Raw genomic sequence first — 19721 nt, forward strand, 5'->3', positions numbered from 1 at the left:
TAATTGTACTTTATCCATCGTCCATTCCCTACCAGGCAAGGTAACTTTTAAGCCTACCCCCAACCTCCTCTACTGTTCACATTTCAACACACATTTACACAGAAACATGGTTCATGAACACCTGCAGGCCATCAAAGCTCAACTGGAACTTGGACAGAATTAAAAAAGGCTTTAATGATGTTTTTCTTTCCCCCAAAACATCATTACCATCCTGCATTTCCTTCTAAAATTTCAACTGCTTCCAAAAATGCGCGAGGACTGGGTTAAAATTGTATGTACTATTTCAATGTTTTTTAACCTTTGCTCTAACAGATAACATTTCCTCTAACATGTAACTTGATAGCTGCTATATAAAATGAAAAATAAAACACAGTAGTGTTGAGATCTGCTTCAGTAAGGTTTAGTGAATCTATGTTCTGCTATAAGCATTAAATTAGAAATGTTAAAGCCTGTTCAGGAAACTGATTTAGTTATAAGCCACTGGTTATTGACAAATGGTGTTTTCAGGCAGCAGACAGCTTTTAAAAATAAAATGATGCACAGCTCACCTTACCAGAGAAGCCAGAAAGTTACGGGGCATGTTACAATAAGCACAAATGGCCAACAAAACGGAATGCTGTCTGAAAGCAGCATTTGCTAACAGAGAATCACGAGCAGCTACAAGCCGTCTAATACTTCACAGCGCTATCTCTAGGGGTTGTATTCTGAATTGATAGGTCATTTATATTTGTGAAAAGTAGTTCCAAGCAGCACAATGCACACTGCTTAATTTCAGCTCAGACTTGTGTGAAGTAAGCATTTATAAAACATGCCAGTCCCCATTGCTTAACTCTTTACATGCCTGTCAGGGTAGTGCTACTATATAATAAAGGCTGCTTCTTTTCATTTCAGCTCACCAATGTGTTTTGTCCAAGCCACAGTGGTAACTTCTGTTCTCTGATAAACTCTCTGTTCCTGTTTGATGTTCCCAGGAATCTAGCACACACATCCCCCACACATTCTCTATGTTGAAGCTGCTGCTGTGTTTCAGTTTTCCAAAGACCAGCGGAAACAGGGCAGCTTGAAATTTATTCCGCTCATCCTTTTACCCCCACGCCCCCCCCCAACAACTTTTAAGCTTGACCTTTGGAATGACAGCTGCTGACACACAACAGCAAATTATATCATTAGGACAAAAGGCTTAACAATGTTAATTCCCCACATAGCTAATGAGACCTTTTACAATCTACACGTACCGTCATCTTGTTAGCCTTGATTTTGTTTCTCAAACATTAAGGGACAGATTCATCTCGATATTTGCAACAACGTGTAATTTGCACCATTTACAAAATTAGTAACACATGATGCAAGCACACTTTTCAGTACTTTGTTGCTATTAATGCATTATTTTACTTTCTCAAAAAATCAAAGCAAAAAGGATTTGGCATTTAGGCAGTACGCATTTTACTAGAAAACAAAAAGATTTTGACATTTTCACCTCAATGATTGCACTAAACATGATGCTAAACACTTCTGAATCACTCCGGCCACTGTGTTAATGACTAATCTCTCTTTGAAACTAGATACTTTTTGGATACTGTGTATTAAGGTCTGCAAGTGTACAGCAAATAAATGCTAAAAACCATAATTAATAAAGTTTAACAGCAATGCTAACAACATTGCATCATTCTTTTTATACATACTTCTAAATAATTTAACAAAAATATCTTGCAGATGTGTTCTTAACAACTTTGTGCTGGGATGTCACAATGTGTCAAACTTTCATTCTATACAAGTATAATACTCAAAGCCAAAAATTCAGTGCAGCGACGACAGCAATATATTAATATATCAATATATTACTTATCAATATATTAATGGGAAAACGATTATGTGGAAGGTTGCAACAACCCAAATCTGTGCAAAGAATAATTGTCAAAACACTATCCACATCTACCCTGTTAATGACTTTAAGTTATTTTTCTCAAGCTGGCAAAGACCCAGAAACATGAGTACAAGCCCTGGTTAGGAGCCCCTTACCGTGGCAGTGAGCTGTACTGGCGCTGGGCTTGCTGGAAGCTCTCGCGGTCCTCCTGACGCTGTCTCTGCATCTGCACCTCTATGGACACAGAATGACGACCGCTTTGTGTGCACGTGCTGGAGCTGGGCTGTAAAAAATAAATATATATATTTGTGTCACCAAACTTTTAGTACAACCCAGCAGTTTAATGTAGCCTATACTTACCTTTTGAATTCCAATAGGTTTCATGACAAGCCATGTGTTTTAAATGCCTGAGTGGGTGTTAACACACTTATGTGGATGTTTGATAGTATGTTCACAATGCTGCTGCTGTTGAGAGGGAAGTTGGGACTGTACATTTTAAATAAAAGCCCACCAAATAAGACATATAATGATGTTTGATATGGTCTCAAAAGGATGCTGGAGGCGATTCACAACAGTACAATAATTAACCTTTATAATTTATTTAACAGATACAGACAGGGGTCTAGTGCTATATTTAGAAGTGAGGGGTCGCTATTATCTACACACACCACCCCCAACCCTACCACGTCCCCTGCCATCCCCGTTTCCCTATACACTCAACAGAACCGCAGTTTATCACTACAGTAGTTACATAGCTTTAACTCGCGAGTCGCAGCTGTGAATGTATAACAGGTTCAGTTTGGTCCAGGATTGGCTCATCTCACTGTCCTATTGCAGCCGCTTAAGAGCGAATGAGACACAGGTTTTGAAAAAAAAAAAAAAAGGTACCTTTTATTTGTTTGTTGCGATTGAATTTGATCTTTTAAATAAATGTTTAGCTTATTTTATCTACTTGATTTCTGATACATGGGTCTAAAAATAAGAACTTTTCCAGTTATTCCATCTAATTGTAAAACGCTGACACCTCAGCACAGCGTTGATACTGGTTCCCTTCACCTCTCTTACTCATTATTCTAGACCAGGCACATTATATTCAAACTTTCATTATTTATCTCTCAAAGGTTTCTTACGGCTATTGTATTCTTTGCTTATTTGTATGGGTTATATACACATGTATATCTATCTCCATATATTAATAGGAGCAGAACAGTTACATATTCTACATGTGAAGTACGGAAGCAGTGCTTTCCCTACCCAGGAAGTGAGGGGTCGGTGCTCCTTGCTGACCCCGCAGCACTACACATTGTAATACTCTCTAGCTTCAAAATATCATCTCGTTTTCAGTACCGTAACTTCATGAAAACCTAGTATATTTGTTTTCATATTGTTATTCAATCATGCTTAACACTAGCACGCCTAAGCTGATTTTAACCACCTCTGATTTATTCAAATTAAAACCAATGGAGATGTACAAGTGACTATAATGACTGACAGGTATATAGCAGTCGTAGCCATGGAAACCGTGCAGCAGAAGCACACTGCTCTGTGTTCCTTTCCCAGGTATTTATATGTGTTAAAACAAATAGAGCCACGGTATGAGCACATACATCTGTCAGTCATGACTTTAAAAGAAAAAGGTCTAAATTATTTAGGGCTTGAGTCTTATTTTATGGCAATTTCCTTGTTATAATCTGTCAGTTCCTGCAGCAAAACACCTGGGATACCACCAGAGCATAACTGACTTGCTCAGAGTAAGAGATGTATAATGTGCATGTACTGCGTGATACCAGCACTGTCCTTGGGGGTCCTGGGTACTCTTGAAGTTGAGATCAAATTAAAAGCTCAGAACAATAATCTTGAGGGTAAACACAAGTTCTGAAACTGATTGAATCTACAATTCTTCTGTATATAATTAGTTGACGAACCTTGCCAAGACCTTGTATGTGAACAGCTACAACAACAGAGCACAATTAAGTACATTTAAACAAAAAAAAACACCTTATAACTTTCTTGCACCATCTGGTTCTGGTTAGCCCTATGCAAGTTTTCAGAGATTTATGGCGTAAAAAACACAAATGGTCTTGAGATAAAATGTATCAGGTTTGATTTCTTAATTTTCTATAGAAAACCTCAATTTTTGTTTTAAATAATTATTTCTGACTGATTATAAAGTACTTTTGATGACTTATGCAAAGCTTTGATTAGTTCCAAATTGACGAGATTAATTCAGTTCAGCTGTCACTTTAATGCACCATGACTGACACCACATAAGGAATGACAAATGACTAATTCATTCTCCGGATAATGGAATCAGGGGGAAAAAAAACAAACAGACTGATAATTTTGAGGTATTATACTTCATACAACATTACATTTGTCCCCATGTAAAAAGTAAAGCATGGTCACTGCCTTTGCATTTGTAACAAAAGAAACAGCCAAAAAACAAGAAAGATCAATGCAGGCTGTGGTTTTAGTTAATTCCATTAACATTTAAGCGCAACAAGAACATAAAAGGCACCCCAGCACCTGTACAAACAGCCAAGCACAAAATAAGGTGTAATTATCAAAATGATTTGCAGCTATCAGGAGACGCACAGGGTCCACATGGACACAGCTCTGAATTTTAACAGCACAAAGAAGCCTGGCCTTGATAGGGATAATACAACAGCTTCCCCTGACATATCAAAAGCAGCATTAAGGCTCCAGTAATGACTTTGGCTATGTTTGCATATGCAGCTTATTCCCCACGTCTCACGCAATAACTTTTACCCTATAGGGATCGGAATCATTTCCAGCATTTAACAAATGAGCATATGGTTTGAATTTTCCTGGACAACGTTACATTCTCAGTGTTTCAGTTTAAATACATGCCTTCAAGAGGCCTGAGAAACTGTAGTTACAGAGAAGAGATCTGTTAACAATCATTCCTCTGACCCCACCCAAGATGCATACACACGCCAACAAATTTATTAGCAACAAAACCGCCCTGTTCATCAGAACTTTGCTCGCTGTCTGCTGGTGTGTTTCACGGATGTCTTGGGTGCTAGCTCTTAGTGTGGTCTGCCTAAAACTGAGCCGCAGAAATGTTAAATACTCTCCTGGCCACATCCCTTGATAAATGGCCTTTTCTATGCTATCATGCATGCATATTCAGTCTGACACACTAAATGTGTGATTTCCTGTACTGCAGTGCAAGTCAGTCGTGTCTATTCCAATCTCGCCATACATGGTTATTATCTCTGTCTTTCTAAATTCTAGAATCGGACAATGGAAAAGGGCATTCAAGTAACAGGCTATTTTCCTAGTTTCGGACCATTCCACCTCACTGAGGAGGTGCGAATATGGAAACTATAATACCCTCATCACTTATCTTCTAATAAAGGGCTTTGTTTCTGTATAAAAACAGGTTTAGCCCTACAGCAGTCATTTGTTTTATGTACAGATACCAGGTTTGTATTAAGTAGTACAATGATCATGTTACTACCACACACCCGTCCCAGTTTCATGAATTCCTTATTTCTACTGATATGCATCAGGCTGTATAAAAATATCCCCTCCAGACGTTGGGGCCACAAGCTCGTGCATGTAAAAAAACAAACAGGCAGAACGTCCCTAAACGGCATACAATAGCTTGGGTTTCTGAAACAAGTCAGGATTCATTCCGATATCACAACAATGGCTGAAAAAGCAGCTCTATTATCAACAGAAGACTGTCATCACAAAGAGACAGTTGATAAAAAAAGCACTTTTCTGCCAAGTGGCTTCGCTGTTGATTGGTGCTTGACACAGTGGTATGACCTTCACCATATTACATATAAAAACGTATTGCGAAATTAAATCTTTTATGTGTCTAAAATTTTACATGGTACTTAAACTCAGTAGCAAATGTGTCCTTGAATATTTTATTCATGATATTTAAAAAGCACAGGTTGCCATGGCAAGTGTATGATTTTTCTTTTCATTTTTACAGATTTGCTGTACTCTCTCCAGTCAGGCTTTTGAATCCAGTTTTCAAAGGGAATGAGTACCACTACCTTTTAGCATCTCTGTTCACGGTTAAATAAATCTTTAGTTTCTTGACACAGTATGTAAGCTGTTATATGCTATTTCAGCTTGCCAGCAGAAGCAGAATTTATTTTTAATTGGCCATACCACATACTTTACAAGTACATGCATCGTTTGGTTTTGATTGTTGTTCTAGTTACTGGTGTCTGAACTTTGGCAGTGTGTCCTAAATGTTTTAACTTTACGGGAACAATTGTCAACACTAATGGCGTTAACGACACAATAGGCATTTTCAAGCAGAGTGAAGCTGAGATAACCCCTTTAACAAAGCAAGGCCAACCTAATCTGAATAAACCATGTCAACAAACAAGTCAATAACTTTCATTATACTTCAGACAACAATGAATTAACAACTGTCATTCATTGTGATAATTAAGGCGTTCTTCCCTCATTATATGAAATAAGGACTGTAATTCACTGCCTGCTATCATACATTCAAGTATTTCCCGTGTATAATTGTTGGCACTGAATTAAGGACTCTTTTACTGCTTTAACCCTCTGCTGTCCTGGGTATGTTCCCATACCTATTTAATGACTATTCTCTCAATGTCAAGTATATTGGATGCAGGGTTAAAACGTATACTGTAAATGCACATTGCAGACTGTTAATGGGGTTTAAGGGAGAAAATTAAAACTAAACATAACTTTTTCAAAACAATCAGTTCTTATATTGAATGTACTTTGATATATTTATTGAGGTTAAAACTGGGAAAAAATGGAGAAACTAACTGTGTACATTTCCGAATCCTCCTCTCTTACTCTCTGTTAAGGATGAGGCCTTACAAATTGTCCAAGCAGCAAGTACTATTGTCTTTGGACAGCTCTGTCGATATGCAACTTTAAGATACTCTTTTTTTTTTTTCCCAAACGGGGAAGCTATTGATGTTGTAGGGCGTTTCGAAAGGCTGTAAAGACTTCAGTGCAAAAAGAAGCATCACCTTTAAATCAATGGAAAGCTAATGTAAAGATTCCTCAGGAGTACAGTCACCCTATCCGTTAGGCCTGTGTTGCGATTGATGGTTAGGGTTTAATCACATTCCTCTTCCCTGCTGTGTGATACAGAACCTGGAAGCATTGCTATGACAATAATTAACCTGGTGAAAGCTTTCTTGGACAACCTATTCACTTTTCACTCCAGGGGTATCTGACCCAATGTCACAGTTATTTTTTTTTTTTTTTTTTTTTCATAGCCTCCCTCTCATGGCACGTATCCAGCCTTATTGATTTGGTTTATTTTAGCCACGGCAGACAGCAAATAAACCATATATTCAGAAGTTAAAATAACATGAAACATGTTTTTTTAAACAGTAAGGGCAGCTTAAATGAACGTGCTGAGATGATTATCTTTAATTCCAGGGCACTGTTTACATTTGCTAAGGAGTGCAGTTGCAGTCCGCAAGTCACTGCAGAGATTGCCAAACAAAAGACAACTTTCTACAGCTTCGTTTCCCACCGAATAGGTTGCCGGCTGCTTAACATAACTAACCACTAACACAACTGTTTGCATCTTAAGTCAATATTTTGCAAGCAAATTTGACTCCGGACATTACTTAAAATATCTCTTACGAAGACAGCAGCAGAATTAGTTCCTCCCTGCCTTATCCCTTGAGAGACGTCTATTGCTTAGCGTGTTGTTTTCAATGATTCTAGTTATTTCAACATGTTTTTCCTGATCTTTTACTTCTTTAAAACACTGGCTACCCTGACAACCCTTTTTATTTCCCTACAGTCTGCAAAACACACAGTACAAATGCACACAAGAGGATTTCCTTTTGTAAAAAAAAAAAAAACAACAACAAAAAAAACAACAAAAAAAAGGTTTAGAATATATGCCTTGTAAACAAATTGCTCTTAGCATAAAATATATTACTGGATTGTTAAAGCTTGTTAAACTATATTTTCAATTTATAAGTGTATTTGATACATGTGTAGTTTGTGTTATACCAGAAAATAAACCCAGTTTGTTTACATTGGCACAATGGTATTTTGAAGTAAATACATTAGGTATATCTAGAGCCCCGTGTTTTTCGCAAATACGAAATAGCACAAAATAAAACAAATTGCAACATATAAAACCAAATAAAATGAAATGCAAATATAAAACCAAATAAAGCGAAAAACCTTTTTAAATTGGGAGGTTTATACAAAAATTACTTTAAATAAATACTTGCAATCATAGTTGTCAAGGCTCAGCAGTTACCATAGACACGGTCTGAAGATGTAGAAAGCCTTAACCCCATTTTACTTTAATATATTTCTGAAGCCCCCAGCATCTCATAATATTATATATATATATATATATATATATATATATATATATATATATATATATATATATATATAAATTTTCCAAAGCAAACTAAACCATTACTGATAATTTGTTCAAATGTGGTAGAACACTACAATCCTATACATAAAACAAGTTTATTTATGATGTAAACAAAAAGGGCTTTTGTCTGAAATGTCTTGAAATACATGATTTTTTAACCATTTAAACCTTTTTGCATTTTTGTACACTACAGTTCTTTCAAATCTCTCTCTCTCTATTTGTGTCAATCACTTCTACTTTGTTAACTAAGAGCCTAGTTCTTGCAAAATGGCAGCATATAAGTTTGATAGGGTATACATTCTTATTCAGGGAGGAGACAAAAGTGCAGGATAAAGCCTTAGACAGTGTTACTGTATCTTAACAAGTGGCTTCTGTAACAGAGAAACTAGAACTCTTAAAATCAAAGTCTGCTTCATCTGACAAAGCAGCTTATCTACCTAGTCGTCCGCTTGTAATTCTAATTTCACACAGCCATGTTTTTCCTTAAGTAGCTTTGTGAATATTCTATTAATTATATTTCACAAAGCCAATTACAACTCTTCTATTTCCCTTAAACTGAAGTAATTACAGTCAGACCTGAGCGAGATATTATCAGTGGGCTCCAAGCCGTTAATGCAATTCACAAATCATTTTTGGAGAAAAAGGTCAGTGTTTCGACCTGTAATTTAAGAAATTGTTCTATTCGGTTAGGTAATTAGCCTGTCGTCCTTAAAATTCCCTTCCCAACTGTTACAGGAAACTATAGAAGACAGGCCTAGCTGTCTGTCTTGAACTGTATGAAGCAAAGTTACACAACATTTTGAACTTTAACCTTTAGTAGTTTTGTTCCCAGAATTCAAAGTTGATGGATTTCTCTCATAAAAAAGTCAAACAGACAGAAGCTACTCTACCCAGAGGAGGAGGGCCAGGAAACATAGGACAATGATGAATACAGTTGTATGCTTTTCCATAGAAAAGAAACTGCCAGCGATTAGAAATGTAACCAACATTTTTATTTGTTTTGATCTCTTAAGAAAAAAAAAAGTCTTGCGCAGTTATTAATATGTGGTGATGTGAGGAATAAACTTATTTTTTATACAATTCAATGTTATGAATGGCTTTAATACAAAAAAAAAAAAACGAGCAATTCACACAAACAAATAAGTTGGAAACAATAAAAGGTTGTGAGAGGTAAAAAGTTTTCCCAAAGAACAATAAAAACCTGTACACACTGTGCACACTAGACAAGTATAGGCAGGATAGGTTTCCATATTTATGAGAATGGTTGAAGTGCCCTGTTCTTTGTTTATCCATTCATTTCACCAAGAAACCACATCAGACAAGATTTTTACATTACATACACCCAGTGTTACCCTGCTGTAAAACACGATTATTCAATGCAAGCATGTTAGTTACAAAGTGTTAGAAGACTTTAAACATCATGCAAATCAAAAAGACATCAGGACAATCCTCCAGCAATAACAGGCACTTTGTATAGTACAACACAGTAGTCCTTTGCTTTTGTGTCCCCCCTCAATTGCATGATTGTCAGTGCTGAGGGTTGTGGTTTTAAGCACCATGGTCTTAGGAATGGAGGACAACATCTTCCCAATGAAGTCCTCGATTGGTATCAACTGCAGAAGAATGAGTTCATCCAGAAGTGATGGAAGTGTGTTAGATCCTTTCCGTGCCAGTCCAGTGACGGACAGCTACAATACGTGATAAATTGAGAGAGCGATGGACCACAGATGGAGATGTGCGAGATGTTAGAGGTTAAAATGTTAGGGGCACATGGTGCTCCATGTCGCCGTGCTGCATGCAGGTCAAAGCTCAGCAGCTGCTGAGGAGTTAGTGAAAGTCGTGCAACCTGCTGCTTCCACGTCTGGACGTGATCTAAACACTCACCCAAGGCTGCTCGAAGCTGTAGGTGCGCCTGCGATTGCCCCCGTCGTCCTCCTGCTGGGCCTGCTGGAACTCATGTCTCAACCTCTGTATCCGGTCGTGGTTGCTAGGAGCCAGCCTGTTACTGAAGAGAAGAGGAGAATTAGGACATTTGGCAGTTTTTTTTTTTTTTTTAAATTTACAACAATGTCTGGTGTCAATTCCAAGGGTTATCCTTCATAAACAGGCAGTCAGACCATGGTGTTGATGTGAATGAGTTAAGAGGAATCTGCGTCAGTCCAAAAACAACCAGAACAAAATGCCTTCGTAGTGACAGACTAGTGTTCTATTACAATCGTATTACCATTGGATTCTAAATAGATAATTATGCATTTGTCTCATATCTTAATGAAAAAAAACACGTGCCAAAGCCACTCGACTGTGTCACAATTCGGAGATCAACTGTTGATTTATTTTGGCATGTGGGTACCCAAATATGAAATGATTTAAAAACCTGACTAGCTTTTAACTTTTTTTTTAACCTTGGAATTTAGCAGCTGTATAACCTGATATTTAACTATAAAAATCTATTCAATACAAATAAATCAATGGAAAAATCAATACAACCACACACCAACACATGTATGCCTACTCTATACAGTAGCAGCGTGTTTAACTGTGTGTATAGATTAAGTATTGCACTGTACACTACATCCCTGAAAGTAATTATGTTGTTGTTATTATTTTTTTTTTTACTGAGTAAATATTTTATGGCCAACTGGGAAAATCTGAAGGCTGTATAGTTTCCTTCCATTTAACATATTGCTGCAGGAACCTCATTTGCATCCATTTCATTAGGAGAGGTTGAGTGTGCCGTCAATGGTAATCAATAAACTTTACTTGGTTAATCAACATCTTCTTTTATCACCTTTGCACAGCCTGGTTGTAACAAACCTGTGATTATGATAAGCAATCCCTTTAAATAACAAGTCATTTAAGTATTGCCTGGAAATTGCAGACCAGCATTTAAAGCAACAACTACTGGGGAGGAGGTGATTCTGTCTGGGTTGCTGTTACACTGGCAGTGTTAATCCAATGTTGTGTTTCATTGTTTATTTCAATACAATGAGAATACCTCTAATAACACTCTGAATGAGTCTCTGCATTGGCGCTTACCCTGCATGTCGTCTTTCTGTTTGTTCTTCCATGAGAGGCACATTTTGATTGCCTTTCCAACCCATGCAATTCCGAGCTGAACTCATTTGCAATCGGATTGTGAAGGTAATGATACACCGCCTGTGTGAATGTATTCGGCTATATTTACTCTTAAATCTACAGAGCAGGTTGCTACAAGATCATCTGCATGACATTCATATTAGTTCATGCATGGTAAAGTTAGAGTTATTTTTTGGGGTGTTTTATTTTTTTTATTCAAATCGCTGTCCGCTTTTGTCTCTCTCATAACAGGAACAGTACTGAGATACTTTTGTTTATATAGAGCTCACTTCTTTGCCCTGAAGGCTTAATTTACAGGTGTGGTGATCTAGGCAAATATTTTATTGGTGTCTTTTCAGCCAGACACATTTATAACTAGAAATGAGTGAAAAAGATATGTCCAAAGGTAAAACAATGTGGCACTGAAAACGGTTAAAGTTCACTGGACACCACCAGTAATGTAACTTCATTGAGAGAATCATAAAATACAGCTCTCTGCCAAGTATAAAGACCCTATGTGAAAGCATGTGGTCTGTACCATTGAGGACTGACTTTAAAGCAGGGTTCATGTTTTACTGAATACCAGTAATAGAAAATCACAGAATACAGTAAGTTAGTTCAAATGTCCAAGGAGTTGGAACAACAACTGAAAATACGAAGTTGCTCACTGAAATTGTTGCTCACTGTAGAAGCAGTGACTGATTTGCCAATTCATAAGCTAATTTAAGTAACTATCATGGTCACATCTTGTAAGTCTCCTAATAATACCAGTAAAGGGTTAGGGTTTAGTAATACAATGACTTAACCCTAGACTTAACCCTTACTTGTTAATGTTTTTAAATAGTTCTAATTTGTATTAATTGTAAAGCTAGCATGGACAGGCATTCTCATAGTTGAAGAAAGGCATCTGCATCCAGGTAATAAAATAACACTTTAAATTCAAGTAAATCCTCTTTGTGTGTTCTTGCTTGTAGTTCTAGCATCAGGATTAAAACAACGCCACTGTAAATAACCCACCCCTGCAGACTGCATGCAACAGCTTGTAACTAGATTAGTGATATTAATGTCCTGAAGCAAGAGGTTTGTACACAAGAGGTTAAGGGAGGGGATTAAAAAGAAAATCAGGAGCCAACTAAAAAACATCTGCGAGAAATGAATTTAGAGATTAGCTCCTGTGTGTGATTACACACTTGTCTGGTGCCGACGTGCCCTACCGCAAGTCTGTTTGCAAATGTCTCCAACAGGGACGGGACGGGATATGAATGACGTAAGAGGCATTACTGCATTGAAATGCTTTGCAGGAAACTAGTTACTCTGACAGCACAGACAGCTTCCATTAGGACCAATACTGTAAATGCTCCAACTACTTTTAAAAAGGGCCCAATAATGCTGAAGCTACTGGGAAGACATTTTTGTTCTGCAAAGAACCATATGCACACACTTCAAGAGAACATGCACATCAGTACAGTGGATCAAAGTCAAGGGATACTTACTAATTACCTCTGTAAACTTCCAATATTTTCCCTTTTCATCACTAAAATGACTTACAAGCTCCATGTTGTACGTATTTCGTGACCCACTGCATATGTATAAACACATACATGCGCATGATATGTGAAAAGTATGGATCTATTAAAATGATAGCAGTGGAACTAAATACCATCAACCTGGAACTTAAAAACCTGCATATTAAAAAAAACAGACCTTGAATTAGTAGCCAGTATAAAATATACATTTAAAGGACAACTTTCCCTGTCTCATACTCATATACCAGAACATGCTGGTGTTGTAACCAAAAGATATTGTAAAGTGAAGCATTAGGGGTGGTGGTGTATGCCTATAATATGCCACAGAACTTATATGACCCCTCGCAAAAGGCATTATATGGGTCTAGTTCCTCATCCCCGTTGTACTTTGTGCAACCTAGGAGTACCAGGCACTTTAATGCATATACTGTGGGACTGCCCAGATGTTCAATTTTGACCCCATTTCTGCTATTAATCGGGAAGTGCTTCCCACAGGACCCTGACCTCCTCCTTCTGGGTGATGTCTCTAAATGTCCTCTTTCCGAGAAGGAACGTAGACTGTGGTTGGCTGGAATGACTGCTGCAAAGAAAATGATTGTTCAGCGTGGCTCCCTCCTCACCAGCTCTCCATGCGACCCTCGCTACAAGTGTTTTTAGACATTATTTTTCTGGAGAGGTCTTCAGCCAGCAGAGCTAGGGCTGCTACCATACTGATGTGAAGGGACTCGGCAACTGTAATTAAGAACTTACTATTGTCTTGAACTATACATATAGCTTATTTATTTCTTGACAACCCATGTAAGGGGGAGGGAGGGGTCAACTTACCAGTATTCTTCTGTTAATTTGTATAATATTTTTCAATACAAATTTAAAATGTTTTTAGTTTTCAAACCAAAAAACAATAAGCAGTTATTCTAAATGAAATCCATACGATGGTTAATATTGGACACAGGTAATAGCTCTCCTATCTTGTTCTTTTAAAGTAGTGATACCCAGTCAACAGATGACTATACTTGCTTCAAAAGGTCATTGTTTACCAGCTGCTTGGTACTCTGGAGGCCTATAACATTGTTTGTCTGCTTGCTTTAGTGGCTGAAAAGCAATTTCTTTGAACACAGAGGGTGATTGAAGATGATTATACCTTTTGAATACAGTCTGAGTCATGCTCAATAACAAGTCTGGGTCAGAAAAACAACAGGATGTCTTGTCAGAACAACCTCAGAAACTCATTTCAAGTTATTGGCCTTGTTTTTCCAGGTCTTTTGTGGAACATGAACATACAGAAAACACACTAACAAAATAACAAAAGCATCTCAACAGGTAATACAATAATCAGAGCTATCATGCTTGTCCCCCTACACCCAGAAGGTGGTCTCGAATCTCAGCACTGCTTTTATGACTGGAAATACACAGCGTGGAGATGCTTCAGCCACTTTCCAGATGTTTACTTGTGTGTGGCCTTCAGCAATGGGTTAGAGCCAATAAGTTGCCAATGACATGGCTAGTTTCCAATGAGGAGCAGGTGTTGGCTGTAAAATTCCAAGGCAAGGCAGGGTTAGATGAGGCTGGGCCCGACTATCCTCTTAGCACTGGGCCTATGAAGAAAAGTCAGTCCCAAGAAGCCTATAAATATAAACCTCTGCCAATAAACAGTAATTTAATCAGAAGAGATGGGAAGGGTATGAGAATGGGGGGGGGGGGTCACTTTAGAATAAGACCAATGAGAGCTTGGGTTTGATAGGGCAGTGCAACAGATGGAGGAGACGATCTTCACCCTCGTGACCCATTAATACTGCAATTTATTAGTTTCCACTACGGATCATCCCCTTATTGTAAATTCAATATTCCAGTGTACAAGAAAATATCAAGTATTTCCTTTCCTGTTAAAGTGTGTTTCTGCTGTTGATGTAACACACACAAACAAACCTGTATTAAAATATCAATTTGTTTAAGGGTTTGTTTGTCTATCGCTTACATTCTGCAGATACCCAGTAAAATCCTGTGGATAAAAAAGTTACTCTTAAATCCTGTTGATATAAAGATCTCTTTATTTCAACGGGATTTAAAGTTTTTTTTTTTTTTTAAAACAGACTTTTAAAACCTTTGACCAGTCATTATTAATATTACTATACAACTGATTTATTGCCATGTGTACCTGATGCCCAACTATCCATTAAACTAGAAAATACTGCACTGATTGAAGCGCAGAATGCAAGGAGCACAGTCGGCCTTGGAATGGATGATCATGCTTTAAAATGCGCACTCCAACATAATGGTGAATTTGGCACGCCACCTCTCAAGTGTTTTGCCTGAGTGCAGGGTAAAAAAAACAAATGTAAATGCTCCCAGTGGCATTCAGGAAGTACTCCTGCCAGAAATAAAGAAACAACAATGAAGGAGACCTTTCAGACTATCAGACAATACACCACTTTCCTTCCAGCAGCACCACCACCATTCCTCTGTATTAGGTTTTCACACCAATATAAATAAACCAAAACAAAATAACTGGTCTATTGTAAAAGTGACACACATTATAGAATTGCTTTCTTTTTTGGGGGGGGAGACGGTCAGCTGGCAAGCACAAATTACTGGACAAGTGAGGAAAATTATTCAGCAAATTTGTAGGAAAAACTGTTTTATTTCAGTTGTGACATAGTAGTATATTAGTATATAGGTCAGGCTGAAAGAAAGCACGGTCAGTAAGTGTATACAATTGGGAATCACAACCTGAGAAAGTGTTTTCACCCTCTATGGTGTGTCTCACCATTTATAAAAGGCAGGACCTGCAGTATGTGCCATTTAATATTAAGCTCTAGCATGTAGAAGACAATGTTTTTTTATGGCACCATTCAGTCTAAGAGGATACATAAGGGTAAGAGGCAGAAAGTCTCATCTTGTACATAAATTATCATGACGTCTTATTTTTTGGTGTACGTCTGTCTGCAGCGCCGTCTAGGTTAATGGAGCGGAAGCCCCAGACTCCTTTGGACTTCAATTAATATTTAATGAATACTGTCTGCTTTCTTTCTGCACTGGATTAGAAGGGAGTGACAATAAAGGAAGACCAAACCCATCGAACACTTCATTTAAGTCTTTCTTTTACAACATGATTTAAAGCCGATTGTCCACGTTATACATTTTCCACCAGATGGTTATAAACAATACTTTAAAAGAGCGTGCTGGCGATCTGTGGATTTCTGCCCCTCCCTCCTGAGTCAATGATCTGCTTTTCAAAGAAAAAAGACATTGCTGGCTTGCTGGGCCCTCATCCTCTACATTCAATAAATGCTGCACTGTAACCTCTTCCCCATATATCAATGGCTTTGGGCATTGCCAGAGGAAACACCATTAAGACAACTCTTTATTACACCAATAAATCAACCTGGAATTAACAGCTTCTGTCATCTCTACAAAGCAGACTGAAAAAAAAAAAGAAACACACTTCTGACCACTGATATAATTTGTAATTCTGTGTTTTCTTTTGATGTGAAATGTTGTGATGGAAAAGGGGTTACAGTTAGGGTTCAAGAAAGTTCTACTGTATATCGTTATTAGAGGATTTATTTGAGGTTTAAAATGCTGGTTTCACTGGATTGTAAGAAAAAGAATAAGAGAAAAAAGATTGCTGTTTAAAACAATCTGAATCCCTTTTTAAAAGTTCATTTGTTGGGGTTAAAATTCTTATTCTAGAATGTACTTTGACATAATTCTGGCTGGCAAGATGGTGTAGCTTATTGGTGTTTGGTATTGTTATGTCCCCCCCCCCCCCCCCCATAGAATATTGCTGTACTCAAACAGCAGTATGAAATTGCATTAAATTGCTTCGATTTGTCAGTCAAACAACAAACAAGTCACATTTTCAAAGCTCATGAAATTTCAGAACGGCAAGGCAATTCTGTGTTGTGATGTTGCAAGATTATGAAAGCAAGTCTCAAATCAATATTGGACATATCATACATAAACTCAAACACTCAATCATACATTCTAGGGTAAAAACCAGAAGAAACTCAAGTCAAGCAGAAAGGCGATTTGGCTGATACATCAGATGATAGAAAACTGATGAAGGCATTAGTGGAAATATCTGTCCAATGAACTTTGTTACATTTGCCATGAGTAGCAGGTTGTGGGTGGCATGCTTCATGTTGGGCACGGTGAAACCAATAGCTACCTAAAATATGAAACTACACTTTTCTACCTAGGCCTGAATTTAATATAGAATTTAATCTAAGTTTATGGTGCCACTAGAACTATACTTTAAATAGTTAAAATGTGTAAATTGAGGTAATTTTGATTATCGAGTTGCTTGTTTATCTTTAATATTGTCTTCTTATATTAATATGTCCCATTCAAACTAAAGCACACAATATAAAACTGTTGATAAATTTGATTTATACACCATTCCAGAAGCCTAGTGCAAGTGGAGAAACATTCCACACGTTATAATGACATGTCAGTTATCATTAAGACACTTCCCAGAGTTCATTGCAATTGGATATTAAGGTACCGTTTCACTGTATCCAACACACTGCTTTTAAAAGACAGGAATTCATAGACTTTAAAATGAAAGTCGTTCATCAAAGTGGTTTAGAGTTTCTGTGTTTACCAGGGAAGACAGCATAGCCCTGCATTTTTCACTTTGGTACACTGTACACACAAATGGTCTGTGTGTCGTTTTTATGAAATTCCCAGTGGTCCTTGAGTAGTTTATGGTGGATGTAAACATATATAAATTTAAATTTTGCAGATAACTTTGCATAAAATACAGTACCCACAGCCTTATTGCAGTTTAAAAAGAGTTAAAATCCTCACTGCAAAAACATGTGGGAATGTGGCTGGCTGGAGCCGGGAATTGAATGTGAGTAAATAATATCACAGGTATATAAATAGGGTGATCATGGGTGTTAGCTTGGTTAGTGCTGGAGTTAATGTCAGTGACCAAGCTAACCATTTATCCACCATGACCAAGCTCTTCAGCACAGTGAGAGTGAGTGAGTGAGTAAGTGAGTGAGTGAGTGAGAAATACAACCAGGGTTGGATACCAAAGATTGAGTAAGCAAGTCCAAACCCCTGACAGCAGAAAAGATTAGTTTACAGATTGTAGATCCCACCAATGTTTTCCTACACTGCATTGTATGTACTGTATGCGCTACCATTGCTGGTAGTGTCACGTGAGCTGTTCGGTGTCTTGATATGTCAATAAGTCCTGTTTGCCTGCGGGGTGTATCAAGCTCCGTCTCGATCTGCCTGCCACTCAGCAGTGAATGCACGCACCCACGCGACTACCCTGTCACAAGCATTAATAGCCTGTATCTTTCTAAACAAGGGATTTAGGAGAGCTCCCTAAAGCTGAATCTCAAAACAAAAAATATGTTATTATAGTAAATTGTTACAGCTGAGTATAATGGTATTTAAAACAGGATTCATTTATCCAACTTTTTACATATCTGCCCTGGTCCCACTGCAGTCGGATATGGGACGGACTACTGTATTATTATTCAGGTCAGATTGTTTTGAATAGACTCCATTAATTGGAAAACAAATGGCTTTAGCAAAGGCCCACGTAGCAGAGTGCTACATACCATACATTGTTATTTAAACTATTATACAAACTTTTGTCTAATACGCAATAAAACGTTGTATGTTTCAAAAGGTACTTCGTAATTTAATAAGACATGTAACACGTTAATATAGTATACGCAGCACATAAGGTAAGCAACTGAATAACAAAAAATATGTGTTGACTCACTTGATATTGATGAATCCTGAGATGTCATTTGTTTAAAAACTCTGCTCATCTGTCTTTCCCTCCAGCAAAATGGTTGATAACAGCATCATACCAGCATGGATTTATTCTAGAGCCTTAACAATCCCCTTTTCCATTGCAATAAAAGCAAGACTGCTTAAGCGTTCCTGATCTGTGGCATTCCTGGAATATGTTTTGATTCGCTTTAGGCAAGAAAAGCTCCGTTCAACAGCTGCTGAAGATGCAGAAACGGTTGCTACAAGACACATCAGACGGTAAAGCTGGCACATGGCTTTGTCCAAATTGTTTTGCCTGAAGTACTTTGAGAGAGAGCAAACATCCCCATTACCAACTTGGAGATTTTTGAATACAACAAGCTCACTTTTCAACTGCTCGAGAAGTTGCCAAAACTTCAGTTCCTCTAAGTTGACGAAACTGACAGTTGCTCCAGCATATTATCCAGAATGCTGTAGTATAGGCTACAATACTTCAGTATAGGATCAGCCTGTGTGCCCTCCAAATGACCGCTCTTTCTTCTCCCTCTATAGCTCTCTGTAGGATGCTCAGTAAAGTCGCCAGCTTCATTAAATGGCATTTGGAAAGTATTTTCATTTTCATGTTGGTGATGTCTGTGTAAAGCTTATCAACTGTCCACCTGCAAAACACATCGATGGCTTTCTGCTGTAGAATATCGATCAGTCCGACAGAAAACCTGGTTCTATGAAAGCAGCATAAACATGAAATCCAAACTCTTCAGTGTGTTAATGAAGCCGCTTGATGTAGTGATGGCGTCATCGTCAAACTCTGGCAAGTCCATAATGGTTTCAAAGCTTTGTACAAGTTGTGGACATTTTGACAGCACAGTACTGACTGCCCTGGAAGTAAAATTCCAACACGTTGGAGCGGTCAATGAAAACCAAAACAGGTAACTACAGACCAATAAGCCTTACTTCTATTATATGTAAACTTATGGAAACTATAATAAGATCCAAAATGGAAAATTACCTATATGGTAACAGTATCCTGGGAGACAGTCAGCATGGTTTTAGGAAAGGGAGATCGTGTCTAACTAACCTGCTTGATTTTTTTGAGGATGCAACATCGACAATGGATAAGCGC

At 37.7% G+C, this 19721-nt stretch overlaps 1 protein-coding gene across 6 annotated transcripts in view; it reads right to left on the reverse strand.

The window, feature by feature from the left end:
- Positions 1-19721, reverse strand: part of LOC117399699 (partitioning defective 3 homolog) — a 365908-nt gene that overhangs the window by 4339 nt on the left and 341848 nt on the right. For all 6 annotated transcript variants that reach the window (XM_059023275.1, XM_059023276.1, XM_059023274.1 and 3 more), the window contains 2 exons: positions 10143-10263; positions 2020-2147 (listed from right to left, as the gene is read on the reverse strand). In XM_059023275.1, the coding sequence (XP_058879258.1) occupies positions 2020-2147; positions 10143-10263 (249 nt within the window). The remainder of the gene's footprint in view (positions 1-2019; positions 2148-10142; positions 10264-19721) is intronic.

This window comes from Acipenser ruthenus, chromosome 4 (genome assembly GCF_902713425.1).
Source record: "Acipenser ruthenus chromosome 4, fAciRut3.2 maternal haplotype, whole genome shotgun sequence".
NCBI lineage: Eukaryota > Metazoa > Chordata > Actinopteri > Acipenseriformes > Acipenseridae > Acipenser > Acipenser ruthenus.